Below are 24,279 nucleotides of genomic sequence, written 5' to 3' on the forward strand. Positions count from 1 at the left end.
AAAAAAAAAAAAAAGAAAAGAAAAAAAAAGAATAAGTGGGAGCTGAACAATGAGAACAGGTGGACACAGGAAGAGGAACAACACTCACTGGAGCCTGTCAGGGGAGGCTTGGGAGGCAAGTGCGTTAGTGAAAAGAGCTAATGCATACTGGGCTTAATAGCTAGGTGAGGGGTTGACAGGTGCAGGAAACCACCATGATACATGTTTACCTATATACCAAAACTGCATGTCCTGCACCTGTACCCCAGAACTTGTAAAAAAAACGAAGAAAATAAGAGTCAAACTCAGAATGCTCTGTCTCCAGAGCCAAACTCCTAATCTCTCTGCTATGGTGTAGCAGCAGTATTGCTAACGTCACACAGAGTAATGAGAAGAAACAGAAGCCAGGCCTGGATGCAGACCCTGCTATACGTGACTAAGTGTTAAGCAACATTTTGCCTCGTGTTTCTACAACTCAGTCAATTATCACACAGGCTCAAATGATGTCAACATGAATTGCTGCTTAAAGATCTAGATGATGGATCAAAATTTGGTTTAGGCATTTCAAAACTAGATAATCTTGATTAATTGACTAACCACATAGTAAACAGAGTTTTTGATTTCTAAAATAGGAATAATAATCATTCATACAATGTATATTTCATATTATAATTAAATTATGCAATTTAAGTGAAAATAATAAACAAAAAAAGTCAGTGAAGGCTGGGCATGGTGACTCACACCTGTAATCCCAGCACTTTGGAAGGCCTAGGTAGGCAGATCACTTCAGGCCAGGAGTTCGAGACCAGACTGGCCAACTCCGTCTCTACTAAAAATACAAAAATTAGCTGGCCATGGTGACTGGTGCCTGTAATCCTAGCTACTTGGGAGGCTGTGGCACGAGAATCACTTGAACCTGGGAGGCAGAGGTTGCAGTGAGCCGACATTTTGCCACTACACACCAGCCTGGGTGATGAAGTGAGACTCCATCTCAAAGAAAAAAAAAAAGTCGGCCGGGCGCGGTGGCTCAAGCCTGTAATCCCAGCACTTTGGGAGGCCGAGGCGGGTGGATCATGAGGTCAAGAGATCGAGACCATCCTGGTCAACATGGTGAAACCCCGTCTCTACTAAAAATATAAAACATTAGCTGGGCATGGTGGTGCGTGCCTGTAATCCCAGCTATTCAGGAGGCTGAGGCAGGAGAATTGCCTGAACCCAGGAGGCGGAGGTTGCGGTGAGCCGAGATTGCGCCATTGCACTCCAGCCTGGGTAACAAGAGTGAAACTCCGTCTCAAAAAAAAAAAAAAAAAGAAAAAAAAAGAAAAAATAAGTCAGTGAAGATGAAATAATGCCTAAGATGGAATACGATGATACATGATACAAAAAAGTAAGCCTTGGTTTGTTTCACTTACAAAACTAAAGTCATCTTTATTTCTTGCTTTACCACTCATTATCCACCTGCAATTTCTTACCATGTAAAGAGCTTTCTCCCAGCATTTTTTAGCCCTTCATTTCTCAGGGTATAAATGAGTGGATTCAACATAGGTGTCAGAATACCATAAAACAATGCCATGCTTTTGTCTATAGATAAAGTAGAAAATGGATGCGTATAAGTAAATATACAGGGCACAAAGAACAAAACAACAACAGTGAAGTGGGCTCCACAGGTGGAGAGGGCTTTGCATCTCCCATCTGCGCGATGCGGCCTCAAGGAGTACAGGATGACAATGTAGGAGGCAGCCAGCATGAGGAAGCTCAACAGGCAGATTACACCACTGTTGGCAACCACCAGCAGACTGATGGCATACGTGTTGGTGCAGGCAATTTCCAGCAAAGGGTACAAGTCACAGACAAAGTGATTGATCACATTGGGCCCACAGAAGGGCAACCAAAGGACCAGGAGGAGCTGAATCAATGAATGCAGGAAGCCCCCAAGCCAAGCCACCCCTACCAGCATGGCACAGAGATGCCTGGTCATGATGGTAGTATAGTGCAGGGGCTTACAGATGGCCACATAGCGGTCATAGGCCATCACTGTGAGCAGAATGATCTCAACACCTCCCAGAAAATGAGCTCCAAAGAGCTGAGCCATGCAGGCCTCATAAGAGATGGTTCTCCCCTCATACAAGGAGTCAGCAATCAGTTTAGGAGCCATAGAAGACGAATAACAGATGTCAATAAAAGATAGGTTAGCCAGGAAAAAATACATGGGGGAAGCCAGGGTGGGGCTCGAGGTGATAGTGACCACAATGAGCATGTTGCCACAAACCGTGACCACATAGATCATCAGAAAGATCACAAAGAAAACTCTCTGTACCTCTGAGTTCTGTGAGAGTCCCAGCATGAAAAATTCTGTGATACTGTGTGGTATTTCCATAGACTTCAAGTTCACTGAGAATGCAGGTGCAGTATTGCCTATAAAGACAAGAATGGCATGGGGGGAAAACATTGCAAGCTTTCCTTTAACATACCCTTTATCCCTTTTAACCCACTTCTGTTCCAAAATTCTTATACAAATTTAATCTGCTGACCACAAATTGTAAGCATATGTATATCTGTTAACTTGAGCATCAGGAGGCACTATATATCTCAATTCTTAGATGAAAATAATAACTTAATTATCTAAATTTGCTTTTTTTGTGGCTGCTGGGATTGAACATTTAACAGACGTTTATTTTCTAATTCAAACTGGAATAAATCTCCGATCGCTTTCAACACAGATAAGACTGCACTTGAGAAAACCAAGAAGAATTAGGACCTCCTGAAGTCCCTGCATGTATGGTCCATACTTTGAATTAAAGCTTTCTTCTTGGAGTTTGCAGTGAACTTGGTTATACTTTTTGTCAGTTTTCCCAATGGTAATACAAATTGATGTAAAACAAACTAAAGCAGGATTGAGAGAAACTGACTTGGTTGTGGCTGGAGACTTATCAAATTCTCTACTTCTCTACTTTCTCATTTACTGCATCCGCACACTGTCAACGGCGTCATACCTAGGAAGACAACTTAACTTTCTCCTCCCCCTTGCTTTACACATTTTATATACTTCTGAGTTTTGCTTTCTCTGACCTTGGTGTAATCCTTTTAGTTAAGGACTACTAGTCCCTCTGCAATCTACAGGGAGGACTCAAAGTAAAAAACAAAATTTTTAAAAATGGGGAGCATCAGTAAAACGTACTATTAGATGATTATCTGCCTATAACTGCATAAGAGAAGCTACAAGGGCAGAGGGAACAGATCCATTGTCTTAACCGGTCATCAATCATAACCTCATATGACAGAATATCCCAACTCACCCTTCATTCCCCTAATGATACTAAGGAAATGTCTGTGAAATAGACCTAATATAGTCATGGATAAACATAAAACTTGCTCTTCTGGTCTTAAAACTTAAAATCTACATTTTAAATTCTTATCTGAATTCCCTCCTCAAAACATCAACCCTCAGATATCCCAAAAAAGATCACAGAACTAAAACTCACCAAACCATTGCATCCAGACAATAAGATATCAGACCCCACATTCATCATAATTGCTTCCTCAGCCCTCCCTGGTTTCCTAACTAACCGCCTATTTCTTATTGTCCAATTCCTCTTCCTTACCTGTCCCTAACTCCTGTTTTCCCACACACAGTTACATTTCCTCCCTGCTGTATAAACCTCTAATTTCAGTTGGTTGAGGAGATGGTTTTGAGACTAATCTATCTTCCAGCTCAACAACCAATTAAAGCCTTTTTCCCCAGGAATACTCCTTGTCTCAGTATGCGGTGAACAAGAGGACCTGGACAGAACCCCTGGCACTTTGGTGACACCTGTGCCTATCTTAAATTTTAAAACTGTCACTAACCCTCTCTACCACCCTATCCTTTTCCTGGAAACATAGATCTTCTTAAAGTAGCTGAATCCCCCAACTTGCTGAAGATTTAATGCTCAGTATGATAAGAATTAAGGAAAACCATCAAGTGTCAGAAGGAAAAAGAGGTACCTAGACATATAGAAACACTGGAGAGAAAATTCATGTGTTGATCATGAAACAGCTACCTTTTTTTCTCTCTGCACTTTATTGCAAGAAGGTAAATATAACTTCTGCAAGTGATGAGTCTGGTGGGGACATTTTCAGGGTAGAACATTATGGCCAAAGAAACGTAGCATTTCGGCTTTGCCAAGCACTATCCAAACACTTACATACGTCAGCTTGTTCAATCCTCACGTTATTCCCATGAAGTAGAGTACTGCTTTTATCCTTGTTTTTCAGAGTTAGAAAGTAAGCGACGCAACTAATAAGGGGCAGAACTGGGGCTTGTAGCCAGGCAGTCTTGCCACAGAGTTTGTGGGCTTCATGGTACCAAACTGTCCCGTAAACACATCTGGGTTTGAATCCCTCCTCTGCCATTTTATTGGCTGTGTTACTATGAACAACTTCTCAAGACTCAATTCCCTTATCTGTAAAACAAAGACAAGAGTAGAGCAACACCCTGAGGCTACAGAGAGGCATAAAAAACAATTCAAATCAAGCATTTGTACAGATAAACGTTCAATACGTGAGTCTCTATCACCATCATCAACATCCTGGGCAATAAATTCTTCATACAGTGTAAGGAGGCAAAGACTTAAATGTAGGGATTCAAAACTAAGCAGGTATTAATGTGGATATAAATATGAAAATTCTCTAATACCGATCCTCATACAGAACACAACAGGGGTAGAGACAATGTAATCAGTGTGAGTAGTACACAATGTAGCCAAATAATGGATTTATATGCCCAGAAATAAAAATGATAAGCTGATTCCTCTCTGTGACTCAAATTTTTGTCAAATAAAGTGTTTGTTAAAAATTAGTAAAGTAAGAAAGTCTTCTGTTTGAATTGTCTATGAGAAATAAAATTATTTTGTGGAAAATAATAAGAATTCTAGTAAATTTATTGCACTGCATTTTTATTTGGGTTACATTTTTCTTGCTTTTTTTTTTTTGTTTTTTTTTTTTTTTTGAGATGGAGCCTTGCTTTGTCACCCAGGCTGGAGTGCAGTGGTGCAATCTCAGCTCACTGCAACTTCCGCTTCCCAGGTTCAAGTGATTCTCCTGCCTCAGCCTCCTGAGTAGAGGAAACTACAGGCACACGCCACCACGCCTGGCTAATTTTTTGTATTTTTAGTAGAGATGGGATTTCACCGAATTAGCCAGGATGGTCTTGATCTCATGACCTCATGATCTGTCTGCCTCAGCCTCCCAAAGTGCTAGGATTACAGGCATGAGCTACTGAGCCTGGCTTTTTCTTGCATTTTATTATAAAAATACATTATAGAAAACTTACATTGACTGGATCTGAGAATACCAACAGACCACAGGTCTTCAGATTTCTTTTGAACTTCATGGAATGGTGTACCTGGAGGAGTTTTTAAAGTGTCATCAAGGCCAACTTCAAGCGTATGATCCCAAATTCCAGTATTTCGTGTTTTTAAATTCCTGGTGAGATTCAAATTGCTTTTTACATTGAGGCAAAGCACAGGTTGGGAAGTTGCTATTGATTAGAGAAGCTCAGCTAAGCTAAGAGTCTCTTAGAATAGTACTAAGCAAAAACCCAAAGGGGGGTTATTTATTTACAAGTCTCTGGGAATTTGTTCCATCATCCATTTCCCTTTTTTAGTTTTTTTAATATTTACCCACATATTTACCATTTCTGGTGCTCTTTATTCCTTTGTTTAGGTATTATTTTTGCCTCTGTCTGAAGCACTTTTTTCAATATTTCTTGAGCAGGTGTGCTGGTGATGAATTCTTTTAGCTTTTGCGCATCTGAAAAAGTTTATATTTCATTTTCTTTTTTCAATTTTTTTATTTTGAAATAATATAGGCTCGTAAGAAGTCACAAAAAATAGATAACAGAGTCAATCTCATGAGCCCTTCACCCAGTTTCCTCCAAGAGTAGCATCTTATTTCCCTTTTATTTGCTGAAGAATCCTACGACATTTCAAACTATCTTTTTCAGTCACCTCCATGTAAACGGTGGACCTGAGACTCAGAAAGATTAAGTGCAGTTTATCTAAAGTCACATGAGTGATGGGTGACAGAGGCACAGCTGGAACCTGGGTGGCTCATCACCCAGACTGTGCCCTTCCCAATATAGCTACCACCTTCCACTTGGATTCCTCAGGCTTTGACAAGTCAAAAAGCATTGCCACTAACATTCCAGAGAAAAGCCTCAGAAAAGGGATAGCTGGCTTGTTAGCTCTGCTTTCTGCTAAGAATACTCATCAGCACAGTCTCAGAAATAACAATTCTCCCTCCACTGAAAAGAGTTATTATTTATAAGGTAGAAATGAGAACATAGGGATGACTAGTAGTGTATGCTTTCTACCTCACCAAGGGAGACAGATGCTCCTCTCACAGGATCTCTTGCTGAAGCAGTGTTGGAACAAGGCTTGTCCTCAGGTGAGAACAGCATTGATGCCATCATTTAATTAGTCCCTGTGAATAGAGTTTTGCTCTCACAAGGCAATAACATATTCTTCCTTCTAAAGGTACCAAATGTCCTTCTAGTCTACTCTCTAGGGAGAGTTCACAAATTATCCAGAAGAAAGGAAACCAGGATATTGCAGAACCTGATATTGAAGGGTCAGTGTTTTTAAGGAAATCACTGACTGAACAACAAAATCAACAGCCCTTATTGAGGATCTCTTGCATTCTAGGCATGGGTCCTAGGCCCTCTAACACCCATCCTCTCTTTTGTCTCCCTCCTACAAAATTAGAGAGAAGAATCACTGTCTGTTATTCACACCTCTACTGTGTGGCATGCTAAAATATCAAGGGAACTACAGTCAGAAAATCTGAATTGGAATTACGCTTCCACCATTTCAATCATTCAATAAGTATATATAACTCAGGCCCGAGCTAACAAAAGACAATACTTTGCTAAATGCCAGGGATATCATGGCGAAGATGATGAACCTGGCTCCCAGCAGCCTGGAGCTTATATTCTAAAAGGGGCCGTGGCCACCTCCCAAACAAAGCAGGAAGAAAAACTAAACAAATAGAATCATTACAAAGACAAATACGTGGAATTGTTGGGTTAATTGTATACATATTTTTAATGCTGATATTACTGGACAGGTCCAGGTCCATTCTGCCCACCTACAGTAAATCAATCACTGCAATTCAGGTTTTGCCAAGGAGAAAAGATTTATTTGCAAAGCTACCAAGCAAGCAGGCAGGAGGAACAGCTCTCAAATCTGCCTCCCCAAAAATAAGGCTTAGGGGTATTTATGGGTTAGGGAAGTGGACTGGTGTAAAGCACGGGGAAAATTGACTAGCGGTGGGGAAAAATGAGGTAATAGGTTCGCTCTGAGCAAGCATAGTCAGGGTTCAGGGCATTTCATAGGACATATGTACAGAAAATTGTAACGTTAGCATAATCTGAAGGTGGAGGTATTTGGCCTCTGATGTCAAAAGGACACCTCTCCAGTACTGTGCAGGTCCAATTCAAGGGTCAGTGGTCTCAACTGGTTTGAAACAGACAGGAGCTGATCCAAGTTCCTGAAAAACAACTGAAACAACCATTGATACAGTGACCTCTGAACGTTATCTACAAAGTAGAAAACATCTACTAAATTGGAACTCTATCAAGTTTTCTATAAACTCTTGTACTCTTTTCAACTACCCGGGCCTTCAACTTCATGGAAAAAGGCAAACAAATAATGAAAAGCAAACAACCAAAAGCAAGCAAGGCAGGAAGACCTAATCAAATCCACCCCTCAGTTTCATTGATAAATATTGGTAAATTTCTCTCCAAAAAGGCAGCATTGCTTTACCTTCCTGCCTAAGCCCAACAATCCCACTTTTAGGAATTAATCCAACAGATATAGTCCCACATGCATATACAAAAGAATTGCTGAGTAAGAGGGATAGATATATTTAATACTTATTCATATATGCAGCAAACTTTGTAAAAATTTACATTTGTAACCACTGACATTTCCAATACACTTATCTGTATTGCCACATGTACCCAGAAATTCTCCAATACTAGATGAATTTTATTCTAAGCCTTCTCCACACCTACTTCCTGAAAGCATCTAGAAAATCACAAAATAGGGGAAGATTTAATTCATATAAATTTGTGTCACCGACTTCAAAAGGCACATCAACATTGCTTAGCAACTCTAGTATATCGCTTTAATCAACACGTGTTCCCAACTCTCAAGAACCGTGTACAACCTTTCTCACTCTCTTCAAAATTCCCTTCCCCAACCTGCAAGCTCCAGGTTGTAGATCTTTAAAACTTATTCCTTGTGGCTAAATAAAATTTTGTGCTCTTTGTTCAACTCCTCCCTTTTCTAGCCACTGACCCCCATTCACTAGTAACCAAAATTCGACTCTCTACTTCTTTGAATTTGATTTTTTAGATTCCACGTGTATGTCAGATCATGTCGTATTTGTTTTTCTATGCCTGGCTTATTTCATTTGGCATAATGTCCTCCATGTTCACACAGGTTGTTGCAAATGACAGAATTTCCTTCTTTCTCAATGCCATATCATGTTCTACTGTGTACACATGGCCAGATTTCCTTTATTCACTCATTCATTGGTAAACACTTAGCTTGATTTCATATCTTGGCTATTGTGAGTAATGCTGCAATAAACATAGGAGCACAGATATCTTTGCAACATACTGACATTATTTCCTTTATAAACACAACCAGAAGTGAGATTTGGGGAATGATGTGGTAGTCCTATTTTTAAGTTTTTTGAGGAACCTCCTTACTATTTCCTATAATGAACCATGCTAATTTACATTCTCCTCAACAGTGTACTGGGGTTCCCTTTGCTCCACATACTCACCAACACTTGTTATCTTTTGTCTTTTTTATGATGCCATTGTTAACAGGTGTGTGGTGGTATCTCATTGTGGTTTTAATTCACATTTCCTAAGGATTAAAAGTATGGATCATTTTTTCATATACCTATAGGCTATTTGTATGTCTTGAGAAAGGTCTAGTTAGGTACTTTTCCATTTTTTAATCACATCATTTTTTCTTGCTATTAAGTTATTTAAGTTCCTAACAAGTTTTGAATATAAACCAAAATATATTATGATTTGCAAGCCATCAAATTATGGTTTGCAAATCTTTTCTCTCAATCTGTGAATTGAATCTCCACTCTGTTTCCTTTCCTGTGCAGACACTTTTTAGTTTGATGTAATCCCATTTGTCTATTTTTTTTTGTTTTTTTGTTTTTTTTTGCCTGTGCTTTCAGGATCATATCCAAGAAATCATTGCTTCTCCCATTTTCTTCTAGTTTTATGGTTTCAGCTCTTACATTTAAACCTCTATTCATTTTAAGTTGTTTTTTTTCTTTTCCTTGTGGTGTGAGATAAGGGTCCAGTTTCATTCTTCTGCATGTGGATATCCCAGTTTTTCCAACAACATTTATTAAAGAGAGTGTCTTGAGATTTTCATTGGTTGAGGTGGAGCAAAATGGTGAAATAGGTTCCACCAATCATCCCCCTGGCAAGGACCCCAGTCTAACAGCTACCTACACACACACACACACACACACACACACACACACACACACCCCTTTGTAGGAACCAAAATCAAGTGAACACTCACAGTACTTAGTTTTAACTTCATATTGCTAAAAGAGACACTGAAGAGGCAGGAGAAACAGTCCTGAATCACCAACACCACTGTTGCCTCATCCTCTGGCAGGAGCAGTGTGCTACAAAGAGTGTTTCTGTGCCCTGAGGAGAGGCATAGCCAGTAACTGTAAGGCATTGAACTCAGTCCTGCCCTTGATATAGCAGAAAGCAGAAGCAGACTGAACTCAACTAGCACCCACCCATGGAGGGTGCATTTAAACCAGCCCTAGCCACAGGGGAATTGCCAATCCCAGTGGCTGGAACTTGAGTTCCCACTAGCCTAACCATTGTGGGCTAAAGTGTTCTAGGTCTCCAAATAACGTGAAAGGCTGTCTAGCCACAAGGACTGCAACATATAGGTGAGTACCAGGGCTGAACTGGGTCCAGAGACAGTGGACTTAGGGAGCATGTGACCTACTGAGACACTAGCTGGGGTGGCTCTGAGAGTGCTGGCATCACTCCTCCCATAACTCCAGGCTGCACAGCTCGAGGCTCCGAAAGAGACCCCTTCCTCCCAGCTGAAGAGAGACCGAATTGTAGGAATGACTTTGTCTTGCATCTTGGATACCAACTCATTGATAAACACTTAGACCATCTAGAAAGTCTTCCCAAAAAACATGAGTACAAACAAATCCAGACTCCTAAGCAGGATAGGGAACTGGTCAGAGGCAGGAGGTCCCTTTCCAGGCCTAGACCTCGGACATTTCTACACATACCCTAGGCCAGAAGAAAACCTGCTGCCTTGAAAGGAATGACCCAATCCTTGTAGCATTCATCACCTGCTAAATGAAGAGCACTTGGTCCCTGAACAACTAACAGAAATAGCAAGGTAGGACATCGAGGGCCTTGGGTGAGACACTGAGACTTGCTGGTCTCAAGTGAGACTCAGCACATTCCTAGCTGTGGTGGCTACAGGACAAAACCCTGGGCCATAGAAGACGCCACTCCCAAAAGGGTGAGTCCCAGACCAGGCAGCATTTACCACAAGTTGACTGAAGAGCCCTTGGGCCTTAAGAGAACATTGGCAGTAGTAAAGCAGTACTCCCTGTGGGCCAGAGGTGTTGGGAGGTCATGGGGTGAGACTCTTCTGCCTTTGGAAAGGAAAGGGAAGAATGGAAGGACTGCATCTTATGGTTTGAGTGTCGCGTCAGCCACATTACGATAGAACACCAGGTGGACTTCTAAGGTTTGGCTCTAGTCTGTGGCTCCTGGACAGCACCTCTGTGCCAACCCAGGGCCTAAGGGAACTCACTACCCTGAAGGGAAGGACATAAGCCCAGCTGGCTTTGCCACCTGCTGATTGTAGAGTCCCATGGCTTTGAGCAAACATAAGTGGTAGCCAGGGAGTGTTTATAGCAGGCCTTGGGCACGACCCAGTGTTGTGCTGGCTTCAAGTCTGACTCAGCACAGTCCTAGAAGTGGTGGCCACAACAGGCTTGTGTTATTCCACCCGCAGCTCCAGCTGGCTCAGAGCAAAGAGAGACTCCATTCATCTCGGAGAAAGTACAGGAAGAGAATAAGAATCTCTGCCTGGTAATCCAGAGAATTCTTCTGGATCTTGTTCAGACCATTAAGGTGGTACCTCAACAGGTCCTCAAGAACCACAGGACTACTGGGCTTGGGTACCCTGTAAAGCAGATACAGTTTAGATCACAACAGCCAAGTTCTTGTGACTATCTGGAAAGCCTTCCCAAGAAAGATGAATACAAACAAATCCAGATTCCCAAGACTACAATAAATATGTAACTCTTCAGTGCCTAGATGCACACGAATATCTACAAGTATCAAGACACTCCAGGAAAACATGGCCTCACCAAATGAACTAAAAAGCCACCAGGGACCAAACCTGGAGAAACAGAGATATACGACCTTTTATACAGAAAATTCATATAAGCTATGTGGAGGAACTCAAAGAAATTCAAGATAAAACAGAAAAGGAATTCAGAATTCTATCAAGTAAGTTTAGTAAAAAGATTGAAATAATTAAAAAGAATCAAGTAGAAATTCTAGAGTGGAAAAATGCAATTGGCATACTAAGAATGCATCAGAGTCTTCTAATAACAGAATTGATCAAGAAGAAGAAAGAATTGCTGCGTTTAAAAAGAGACTATTTGAAAATATAGTCAGGGAGACAACAGAAAAGGGAATAAAATATAATGGAGCACATCTTCAGGGTCTAGAAAATAGGCTGAAAAGGGTAAATCTGAGAATTATTGGTCTTAAAGAGGAGGCAGAGAAGGAGATAGGGTAGGAACTTTACTCAAAGGGATCATAACAGAGAACTTCCCAAACCTAGAGAAAGAGATTAGTATCTAAGTGCAAGAAGGCTATAGAAAACCAAGCAGATTTATCCTAAAAACTACCACAAGACATCTTGAATCAAGCTCCCAAAGGTCAAGGATAAAGAAAAGATACTTAAAGCAGCAAAAGACAAGAAACAGATAACATGCAATGGAGCTCCAATACATCTAGCAGCGTACTTTTCCATGGAAAACTTACAGTCCAGGAGAGACTGGCATGAGATATTTTTTTTCTTAAACTTTTAAGTGCTGGGGTACATGTCCAGGACATGCAGGTTCGTTACATAGGTAAATGTGCGTCATGGTGGCCTGCTGCACAGATCAACCCATCACCTAGGTATTGAGCCCAACATCCATTAGCTATCCTTCCTGATGCTCTCCCTCCCCTCAGTCCTACCCCTAGTAGGCCCCAGCATGTGTTGTTCCCACCCATCAGGTGTTCATGGGTTCTCATCATTCAGTTCCCACTTATAAGTTAGAATATCCATGTCTTTGATATTGTGAATTGCGTTGCAATGAACATAAGTGTTCATATATCTTCATAATAGAATGATTAATATTCCTTTGGGTGTATACCCAGTAATGGGATTGCTGGGTCAAGTGGTATTTCTGCCTCTAGAGCTTTGAGGAATCACCACCACATCTTCCACAATAGTTGAACTAATTTACACTCCCACCAACAGGGTGAAAGCATTCCTTTTTCTCTGCAACCTCACCAGCATCTGTTGTTTTTTGACTTTTTAATAATAGACATTCTGACTGGCATGAAATGGTATCTCATTGTGGTTTTGATTTGCATTTCTCCAATGACCAGTGATGTCGAGCTTTTTTTCATATGTTTGTTAGCCACATAAATGTCTTCTTTTGAGAAGTGTCTGTTTGTGATCTTTGCCCACTTTTTAATGGATTTTTTTCTCTTGTAAATTTGTTTAAGTTCCTTATAGACTCTGGATATTAGACCTTTGTCAGGTGGATAGATTGCAAAAATTTCTCCTATAAGTTCTCCCATTCTATAGGCTGTCTCTAATGCTGGTTTCTTTTGCTATGCAGAGGCTCTTTAGTTTAATTAGAGCTCATTTGTCAATTTTTGCTTTTGTTTCAATTGCTTCTGGTGTTTTCGTCATAAAGTCTTTGCCCATGACTATGTCCTGAATGGTATTGCCTAGATTTTCTTCTAGGGTTTTTAAAGTTTGTGGTTTTACATTTAAGACTCTAATCCATCTTGAGTTAATTTTTGTATATGGCGTAAGGAAAGGGTCCAGTTTCAATTTTCTGCATATAGCTAGCTAGTTCTCCAGCACCATTTATTAAATAGGGAATCCTTTCCTCATTGCTTGTTTTTGTCAGGTTTGTCAAAGATCCGATGATTGTAGCAGTGCAGTCTTATTTATGGGTTCTTTATTTTGTTCCATTACATACCATGTAATTTATAAGCAATAGAAGTGTATTTGACTCATAATTAACCCATTCCTGGGATAAGGACATTAATCTATTCTTAAATAGACTTAATCCCCTAATCCCCTCTTACAGGCCCCACGTTTTAGTACTGTTGCAATAGCAATTAAATTTCAACATTTAAGTTGTAGATGGGGTTATTCAAATTATAACAATTTCCAACAGCTACCACCTGCTGCCTTTGGGCCGCTAGAGTCCATTTTCCCCATATTAACAGACAGACAAAACTACCTGGGACTTTAGCCCCACTCCAGCCCCAGAGAAGCCCTTAAATAATGTCTAAATGGTGTGGGCATATGAAAACTACATCCCTGCCTCAAATCAAACAATTGTCATAATTTACACTCCAGTGTTTCCCTGCAAGATAAGGCTAAAATGATCCTGTGCTGAAAAGTACTTGAAACTGCACCCTTGTTTAGATTTCTCCACTACTCTGTCTTGCTTCCTGTATTCCCTTTCCAGTTTCTCCTAAGAATATTTCTTTTTTTTTAAACTACCTCCAAATGTTTCCTCCCACCCTTATTATTATTTGTGATAAGAACTCTTTTTTATTTAGTTATTATTTATTTAATTTTATTTTATTTTATTTGAAAGAAAGAAAGAGAAAGGGGGAGAGAGAAGAGGAGTCTTGCTCTATTGCTCAGGCTGGAATGCAATCTAAAAATAGGTATTAAAAAAACCTTTTTTATTCCTATAATTGTGCTTAACAGCGGAGACAGGAAGGAACGGGTGAAGAAAATAACAAACAGCCAGCCAATATTTCATTTAAGTCTGTGAAATGCTATGCAAATGCTGAAGAGTGATTTACTTCCAATTACGTGGTCACTTTCAAAATAGGTGTAATATGATACTGAGAAAAATGTATGTTCTGTGGACCTGGGATGAAGAATTCTAGAAATATTCACCGAGTTTACTTGTTCCAGGTCTGAGTTCAAATCATTGATGTTAATTTTCTGTTAATTTTCTATCTTGTTGATCCATCGAATATTAAAAATGTGGTGTCAAAGTCTCCCACTATTATTGTGCGGGAGTCCAGGTCTCTTTATAAGTCATTAAGAACTTGTCTTATGTACCCGGATGTTCCTATATTGGGTGCATGTTTATTTATGATCATTGACTCCTGTTGTTGCATTGATCCTTTTACCATTATGTAATGTCCTTCTTTGTTTCTTTTAGTCTTTGTTACTATTAAAGTCTACTTTGTCAGAAACGAAAGTTACAACTCCTGTTTTCTTTTTTTTTTTTTTTTTCCTCTCCATTGGATTGGTAAGTCTTCCACCAACTCTTTGTTTTGAGTCTTTGTGTGTCCTTGCTTATGAGATGGATCTGGATACAGCGAACCCATGGGTTTTGACTTTTTATTCAATTTGCCTGTCTGTATCTTTGATTAGGGCATTTAATCCACTTAAATTTAGGATTAATATTGATATTTGTGAGTTTTATATTGTCATTTAATGCTAGCTGGCTATTTTGCCCATTAATTTATAGATTCTTCATTATAGAGATACTCTTTACCTTTTGGTAAGTTTTTGGGATGACCAATACTGGTTGTTCCTTTCTGTGTATAGTACTTCTTTCAGAAGCTCTTGTAAAACAGGCCTGGTGGTGATGAAATCTCTGAGTGCTTGCTTGTTCACGACAAATTTTATTTTTCCTTCATTTATGAAGCTTAATTTAGCTAGATATGAGATTCTGGGTCAAAAATTCTTTTCTTTGAGGATATTGAATATTGACCCCCGCTCTCTTCTAGTTTGTAGGGTTTCAGCTGAGAGATCTGCTGTGAGTCTGATGGGCTTCCCTTCATGGGTAACCTGACCTTTCTCTCTAGCTGCCCATAGAATTTTCTCCTTTATTTCAACCCTGGTGAATCTAACGATTATGTGTCTTGGGGTTGCTCGACTTGAGGAATATCTTTGTGGTGTTCTCTGTATTACCTGAAGTTGAGTATTCTCCCGCCTTACTAGGTTAGGAAAGTTTTCCTGAATAATATCCTGAAGAATATTTTCCAGCTTGGATTCATTCTCTTCATGACATTTAGGTACACCTATCAAATATAAATTAGGTCTTTTCACATAGTCCCATATTTCTTGGAGACTTTGCTCATTCCTTTTTACTCTTTCTTCTCTAATCTTGTCTTCTTGTTTCATTTCGTGAAGTTGGTCTTCGACTTCTGATATTCTTTTTTTTTTTTTTTTTTTTTTTTTTTTTGAGACGGAGTTTCGCTCTTGTTACCCAGGCTGGAGTGCAATGGCGCGATCTCGGCTCACCGCAACTCCGCCTCCTGGGTTCAGGCAATTCTCCTGCCTCAGCCTCCTGAGTAGCTGGGATTACAGGCACGCGCCACCATGCCCAGCTAATGTTTTGTATTTTTAATAGAGACGGGGTTTCACCATGCTGACCAGGATGGTCTCGATCTCTTGACCTCGTGATCCACCCGCCTCGGCCTCCCAAAGTGCTGGGATTACAGGCTTGAGCCACCGCGCCCGGCATACCTCTGATATTCTTTCTTCTGCTTGATCAATTCGAGTGTTAAAACCTGTGCATACTTCGCGGAGTTCTCGTATTGTATTCTTCAGTTCCATTAATTCACTTATATTCCTCTCTAGATTGTCTATTCTCCTTAGGATTTCGTCAAACCTTTTTTTCAAGGTTCTTAGTTTCTTCACATTGGGCTAGAATATGTTCTTTTAACTCACAGAAGTTTCTTATTATCCACCTTCTGGAGCCTAAATCTGTTAATGGAATGCACTCGTTCTCCATCAGGCCTTGTTCCCTTGTTGATAAGGAACTGTGATCCCCTGTAGAGGGAGAGGCATTCTGATTTTGGGTATTCTCAGCCTTTTTACGCTTGTATTCTTCCCATCATTGTAAATTTATCCACCTGTTGTCTTTGTAATTACCGACTTTCAAATTAGGTCTCTGAGTGGATGTCCAACTAGTTGATCCTTAGTGCCAGAATCTGAGCAACCCACTGCACCGGCCAAAACAGCGGCATTAAGATTCGTGGCGCTTTTCTGCCCAGGAATCTCTGGTCTGGCTTCCTTCTTGAGTCCCTTTTTCCATCAGCTGAATAGGCGACTCTGCCTTCCCGGAGCTCCAAACGTCGACCAAAAGGGGACCCAGTCCCATTTACTCTGCACCAAGAACTGCAGCACTGGGGCGCCAGCAAAACCACTGCACCGGCCACAAGAGTCCCCCTGGTGACCCCTGGGCCTCCTCTGCTGGGAATCTCCTGGTCCATGAGCAACAAAAATTCGTCTGAAAGTGTGGCATCCTCTCGTTCTTTGCACTTTCACTGGGAGCTACAATCCTGAGCTGCTAGTAATCAGCCATCTTGGATCTCTCTCCAGAACATTTCTTTAATAAGTCACTTCCACAGAAATCTATGCCTTTAGTTTTTTTGTTTTTTGTTTTTTGTTTTTTTCTTTTTGAGATGGAGTCTCGCACTGTCGCCCAGGCTGGAGTGCAGTGGCACGATCTTGGCTCACTGCAACCTCCACCTCCCAGGTTCAAGCAATTCTCCTGCCTCAGCCTCCCAGTAGCTGGGATTACAGGGGCCTGCCACCACACCTGGCTAACTTTTTGTATTTTTTCTTTAAAGAAATGGGGTTTCACTATGCTGGCCAGGCTGTCCTCTGACCTCATGATCCGCCCGCCTCAGCCTCCCAAAGTGCTGGGATTACAGGTGTGAGCCACTGTACCCGGTCTGCCTTTAGATTTTCAAAAGACTTTTTGCCCAGTAACACCTAACCAAATCAAAGTTATCCATAAGTTGTATATTATGAAATTGAGTTATCTTTCCAAATTATTCAAAATTATTTGCAGATACAATTTCAAAAAAAAATCTTCAAACAAAAATTCCAAGGAGTTATTGTATGCTATTTGACAATTTAGTTTTTTAAATTGTTTAAAGATGATAGAACTCAAAGTAGACAAGATAAAACAAGTTTAGAATATCTTGCCCTATCAGATATCAAGACCTCATAAAAATACAGTAAATAAGACAGTGTAAGTTTGGCCCAGAACCAGACTCATACAAATACAGAAATAATATATATGACAGAACCAACATTGTAGACTAATGAAGAAAAGAAGGACTACTCAATAAATGATGATGGAATGTTTGGTTATCCATCTGGTGGGGATAAAATTAAATCCTTTCCTCAAACAATTTCCAACAATCAATTTGAAGTCAAACTTAAATGAACGGCACAACTTTAAATTTTTGGAATAAAATATCAGTTAATATCTTCCTGACACTGATTTAAGAAAGATATTTCTTAAACAAGCACTAACAACAGAAAATTTTAAACTATATTGAAAATAAAAGTGTTTAGGACAGAATAAAATTAAAAGGTAAGCCACAAGTTAATCTTATAACTGATATATAACTGACAAAGGATCAGTCCAAATAAACACAAAACTCTTAGAAATCTATTTTTTAATTCAAATAAATCAATAGAATAATGGGCAAAAGATATGACAGGCAATTTACAGAAAAGGAAGCACATATGAGAAGAAGCATATAAAATTTTGCTCAACCTCATTAGTAGTCATAGAATTATACACTACAGAGAGAGTGCCATACACTGAATGTTTATTACTTCTCTCCACACCCCCCCATCACCCCCAACTTTCGCAAAATTCATATGTTGAAATCCTAACCCCCAACATGATGGTATTTAGAGGTGGGCCTTTGGGAGGCGATTAGGCTACGAGGATGGAGCCATCATAAATGGGATTCACGCTCTTATAAAAGAAACTCTAGAGAGCAGCTTCACCCCTACCACCATGTGAGGACTCAGAAAGAAGATGGCCATCCATAAACCAGGAAGCTGGCCCCCAGCTCAGCAGATATCAAAGCTGCCAGTACTTTAATCTTGGACTTAATTTGGAGCCTCTAGAACTATGAGAGGTAACTATTTGTTGTTTGAGTCGCCCAGTGTATAGCATTTTTACTACAGCAGCCCAAGGGGACTAAGACAGGAGGTATACTCTGTGTACCCTCAAGATTAGCGAAAATGTTAAAACGTTTTGGCCATGCCATGTGTTGGCAAGAATATACATCATCAGAATCTCTTATACATTGTTGTAGGGAGTGCATGTTGGTACAACCACTTTCAAAAGCAATTTGGCATTTTTTTGGTAAAGCTGAACATTTGCATACCCTTCAACATAGCAATTCAATCCCTAGCTATGTGCTCCAGGAAAACTTTTTCACACATACGAGAATGTTCATAACAGCACTCATCTAGCTGAAAAATATGGAAACAACCAAGGTATATGTATAAAAGAATAGTAAAACAATTATGGCGTATTCACCCAAAGAAATCTTGTGCAATAGTAAAAATGATGAAATACAATTACATGCAACAATAAAGATAAATTTTTGAAATATTATGTTAAGTGAAACAAGCATGTCAGAAGACTACAAATGTATAACACCATTTTTATAAAATTAGAAATAAGAAAAAATAAGCAATATATTGGTTAGGTGTATATACACATATGTTAAAGCTATTTTCCTAAAGTAAGGAAGTCGTAAGCCAAACTTGAGTATATTGGTTATCACTGTGAAGGCAAAGAAATAGAATACAGAAGACACATATGATGAAAGTTATTAGGAATGTTCTTAAGTTGATAACAAGTTCATAGATGATTATTAAATAATTATGTTTTATAACATATTAATATATTTTATTATTTATTACTTATTACATATATTAAATAATACATATATTATTTGTACCAAACATTTTTAAGAAGTAACATTTTAAAGCATTTTATGAAGGAAATCAGCCATGGGACTCCTTCTCACCTCTAGCCTACCTTCCTTTTCTGCCTTCACTGTGCACACTTTCACCTTCCAAGAAGTTCATGGTCCCTTCCCCGGTACCATACCTACCACCATATCCTTTCTCTGCTCACTCTCCAACCACAGCGGAATAAGTAAATGTATAATAACAATTACATCTTGTTTATAACTGAGAAGTCCTTCAGAAAAACTCAGTACTGAAGGGCAAATATACTGACAGAGTAGCTGAGTGACCAGTCAATGAGCTTCATCTATTAGTGCCTTTCAGAATACCTGTAGTAGGAACACTAAAATGGGGCTGTGTCTTAAGGAATAAGAGTACAGAGAAATACAATTAAATTCTTCTTAATTTGATGTTTTTCCCTCTTGTGATAATTGTGTCAACTCCATAAATCTATGGCAACTCTATGCAATATTTTCTTTTTATAAAATCACCTAAAAATAATTCGAAGGAAATATGTCACTAAAGTGAGGAAAAAAAATGATTGACTCAGATTTCATGTAGTCTATATTCCTGAACAAAATAGAATCATAGGATGTCTGAGCTGAAGGTCCTTAGAGAGTCGAACCAATCTCCTTGATTGCGTATGTCAGGAACTGGAAGCTCTGAGAACTTGGATGGAGGTGCCGATGGCCCTGCACCTAGACCCTGTTTCCTGACTTTCCATATAGTGTAATTTCCACTCTATCATACAGCAGCCTCATCTCTTAATGCCGAGTTCTTATACCTTACACAGCTCCTCCTGTAGTACTTACTCAGTCTCCTCACCTGCAACTGAAACTCAGATATCTTTTCTCCCCTGAAGTAAGTGATCTACTTCCTTCAACCCAGCTTCTCCCTCTTTTCTTACCCCAGCATGAAGCAGGAAGAACCATCTGCCATAGCAAGCAAGCACACCTATGGTTCCACATCCTAAAATGCTTCCTGAGTTGGTCAATCTTCTGTAAACAGAAGTTTAGGCAAAGAGTGGGATTCCTGAGTAATTGCTTTCCAGTCACCTATGATCTGACAAATCCATGATGTAAGGGCTTCAATTTCCTCAAAGAAAAGTGGCCAGGCGTGGTGACTCACACCTGTAATACCAGTACTTTGGGAGGCCAAGGCGGGCAGACCACTTGAAGTCAGGCATTCAGGACCAGCCTGGCCAGCATGATGAAACCCTGTCTCTACTAAAAATACAAAAATTAATGCGATGTGGTAGCACATGCCTGTGGTCCCAGCTACTAGGGAGGCTAAGGAATGAGAATTACTTGAGCCTGGCAGGTGGAGGTTTCAGTGAGTTGAGATTGCACCACTGCGCTCCAGCCTGGTGACAGAGCAAAACTCTTGTCTCAAAAAAAAAAAAAGAAAGAAAGAAAGAAAAGAGTAGAATTTTCAGATGCACGATAACTCATTGTTAGAACTGAGTAAATTAAACTTTGAAATTTTACCTAGTAGATACTTGTTGTTATATACGCATCCATACGTTCACAAAAATGTCCTTATATACCTGTCTTCATTTACATGAAGATATAAGCATATATGCCTGCATACATGTGTAAGACATGCATATCACTATCACTCTACTTTAAAATACTGTATGAAGGCAGTAGTAGAAAGAGCACCAAACTAGCAGTCAGAAGTCCTGTGTGTGACCTATGCACATAGCTGAGCCTATCTGTATCTCCACTTACCTTTAAACCTGAATAACCATTCATGTTCCCACATTGTTCCAATGAGTTTTAAAAGGGGGTTATGTATTCAACAGATTAAGCTGATGTATGGAAACTTCTGAGAATATTATGCTTTCAAGGTGTCAACTGCCATTTTTTGCTATTATTTTTTCAGAATCAGGACCAACATTTGCATCCGTGTTTGTTCGGCATTAGATAGTCTAATGAGTCCTCTTTATTACCACCATTTTCACCAAAAACCTCGTCACATTCCTGGTGATTGCATCTCATTCATGAAGTTGTTGAAAGGATTCAAGGAGTTAATACCATTAAAACATTTAGGAGAGTCTCTGCAGATGGGAGGAATGCAGCAAGGGTCAGCTTTTATCACACACTAAAACGTAAACTCCATGATTACAAGGAGTTTTGTCTGCTTTCTTTTTTGCTGTATTTCTAGCCCCAGGAATATCACCCAGCACATGCTAAGTGTACGTGAAATAATCTGATAGCTTGGTAACCAGGGCTTGGAGGGAAAGGCAGGGATAGAGGGGTGAATGGAAGAGAAAGAGGAATAGAAGATATTGTTTAAAAACAGAGCTAGCAGCCATCCTTGAACAACAGACTTTGATGCAGTTCTTTACAAAGTCTTATAGGTCTTCTCACAGCCTTCCGAAGCTGGTATTGTCAATGTCTCCTTCTGTAAATGTGGAAATTGAGGCCCAGTGAGGTTAAATGACCCATGAATGTTTAGGAGAGATACCAAATCCGGCTCTTCTAATTGCATCCTGCACAAACTTGGCTCCCTCCAGTGGCAAAATGGAGCAAAGCAACAGGGGCTACAGGGGACGGGAGTTAGCTGTTTTGCTGGAGAGAAAAATCAGCACGGCCGAAAGAAGTGTTGACAACGTGTTCTTCCTGGCTCTTCTCTTCATCATCCCAAGTCATCATCACCATCATTCCTTGGTCCTTCAGAAGTTCCTAGTCATCCCTATTTGGTGTCCATTTGGTCACACTTTATCAAGAGATCCTGAGGTGAGAAAAGCCCTGAAAGCTAACTTAGGGACCTGTATTCTCGCCCTCACCCTGCTCTGGAGTTAAAGTGCAACTTTGAGTAAATCCCTTAACCTCTCCACATTATTTATTATTTATTTTTTTATCTGCCTGCTGAGAGCTTGAAGGGATAAGAGTAAAGTGGCTTTTTATTCTCAAAAGAATGAATTTCATTGAGCACTGTGTTAGCCAACACAAAGGGATTATGTAGTGATTTTATTCATTTATCAATGAGATACCTGGACTTTCAAGACATCCCTCATTCACAGGCCCTCACAGGTTTCCTGAATGAGCTCTTAAATATCACACTAAGAGCCTCCTGGACTGTACTGTCCTTGAGGGAAAGATTTTGTCTTACTTTTGTGTTCTCACTCCTCACTGTAAACATTCAATATGTATTTAATGAATAAAGGATTGAAGAACATGTGTGATTATTATAACAACAAGAGCTAAGAGGACAGTTTCCATTGCAAACATCAAACTGGAAATACAAAGTCTATTTTAGATGCTACAAGATGGAAAGTGTCCCAATTTCCTGGCTGGACTGAGATTCTCTGGAGTGTCACTTCTTCCCTAAGCTCCTCTTGACCCTAAACAGCTTCCTCATGGCATTTTTCACTTTGTTGTTCCTTAGCGTATAGATCAAAGGGTTCAGCAAAGGTGGCATCACAATGTTAAAGAGGATGATAAGTTTGTCAGCAGCCAGGGTGGTAGAGGGACGAACGTACATGAACATGGGGGGCACAAGAACCAAAAGGACAGTGATTACGTGTGAGCCACATGTGGAGAGAGCCTTACGCCGGCCCTCAGATGACTGGCTTTGTAGGTTCAGTAAGATGACAACATAGGAAATGATAAGGATGAAGAAGGAGACTAAGGAAATCATGCCACTGTTGGCCACCACAATGAGACCCACCATGTAGGTGTCTGCACAGGCCAACTTGAGCAGGGGATGAACATCACAGAAAAAGTTGTCTATCTCATTGGGCCCACAAAAAGGCAGCCGAACCGTGAGGAGGGTCTGCAGGATGGAATGCAGGAAGCCAGCTAACCAGGAGGCCCCAGCTAGCAGGCCACACTTCCGGCGATCCATGATAGTTGTGTAGTGCAGGGGCCTACAAATGGCCACATAGCGGTCATAGGCCATGGCTGTAAGGAGGAAGATCTCAGTGCCACCAAAGAAATGGGCAGAAAAGAGCTGGGTCATGCAGCCATTGAAGGAGATGATCTTATGCTCCACAAAAGTGTCAGCAACCATCTTGGGTATGGTAGCGGATGGATAACATATGTCAGCAAAAGACAAATGGCTCAGGAAGAAATACATGGGAGACTTCAGGGTCTTGCTGGAATTGATGGTGGTGATGACCAGAAGGTTCTCCAGGACAGTGAGCACATGAAAGAGGAAGAATATCACAAAGCATGCATGCTGCATCTCTTTGCTCTGAAAAAGGCCAAATAAAATAAACTCAGTCACGTCGCTCCTGACACCCATGGATTATCTGCCCCGAGACCAACAAAGTGGCTGGCTGGCTCTGCAAAGACATAAATTATGTGATATAAGAAAGCTTTCTGAGATACCACCAAGATTATGGAGTAAGAAAGACACTAGCCTTCATCCTCATGACCAAATATATACATAATATATATATTATTTATATATAATATATATTACTTATATACTATATAATTATATATATTTTATATGTTATATATTATATATATTATTTATAATTTATGATATATATTATATTTATTTATATATTTATATATTATATTATATATATTTATTTATAATATATATGTTATATATATTTATTTATATTATTTATATAGTATACATACAACCACCCACAAACCAAAATAGCTCTGAGAGGGCTCAAGGGCCCATTAAAGAATCTACAGTAATACAGAGGAGCAAGAACATGGAGAATAACCACACACGGAGGATTGCTGGTGATATCTGCATACTTGAGATGCCAGGAGATGATTAGGAACAAAGAGGAAAGGTTGAGGCAATTAGATCAGCCATGTGGTGGTAACCACCATGATCCCTGCTTTGCAGAGAACACTGGCATTTATGCCACTGAGATAACCAAAAGCCATTTCCACCAGGAAATCTTAGAAAGGGAGACACAACCATACTCTATCCACCTGCAAGAAGCAGATGCTATTGAGCTGCTTTGGAAAAGGAGCCGCCACCTCCCTAACACCATACAAATCCCAAATTGCAGCTTCTCCTTGAGGGCTTACACTCAGACCCAGGGTCTGTGACTGCCCTGCCCCCACCCATGTATCATGCACTGGGCCATCCATAGAGCAAGCTAGTTCACATGCCGGGCCCTGGAGCCAAGTTCTGTCTGAGCATGCCCACACTTTGGGCACCAGTTCATCCTCCA

The 24,279-nt window shown here is 40.1% G+C and overlaps 2 protein-coding genes across 2 annotated transcripts; both read right to left on the reverse strand.

Annotated features, from left to right (window-relative positions):
• Window positions 1–1,428: 1,428 nt before the first annotated feature.
• On the reverse strand, window positions 1,429–2,428 carry LOC116554471 (olfactory receptor 4C3). Its single transcript, XM_032282439.1, has one exon. The coding sequence runs from the start codon at window positions 2,426–2,428 to the stop codon at window positions 1,448–1,450; it is 981 nt and encodes a 326-aa protein (XP_032138330.1). The 3' UTR covers window positions 1,429–1,447.
• Window positions 2,429–22,445: 20,017 nt separating this feature from the next.
• LOC116554472 (olfactory receptor 4S1) lies at window positions 22,446–23,375 on the reverse strand. The gene has a single exon (XM_032282440.1). The coding sequence runs from the start codon at window positions 23,373–23,375 to the stop codon at window positions 22,446–22,448; it is 930 nt and encodes a 309-aa protein (XP_032138331.1).
• Window positions 23,376–24,279: the final 904 nt, after the last annotated feature.

Source organism: Sapajus apella, unplaced genomic scaffold (genome assembly GCF_009761245.1).
Source record: "Sapajus apella isolate SASKATOON/1434 unplaced genomic scaffold, GSC_monkey_1.0 scaffold14, whole genome shotgun sequence".
Lineage (NCBI taxonomy): Eukaryota > Metazoa > Chordata > Mammalia > Primates > Cebidae > Sapajus > Sapajus apella.

What these genes read in the sequence shown, in the direction of transcription:
- LOC116554471 (XM_032282439.1), bottom strand. Translation starts at nt 2,428, where the DNA reads ATGTTTTCCCCCCATGCCATTCTTGTCTTTATAGGCAATACTGCACCT.
- LOC116554472 (XM_032282440.1), bottom strand. Translation starts at nt 23,375, where the DNA reads ATGGGTGTCAGGAGCGACGTGACTGAGTTTATTTTATTTGGCCTTTTT.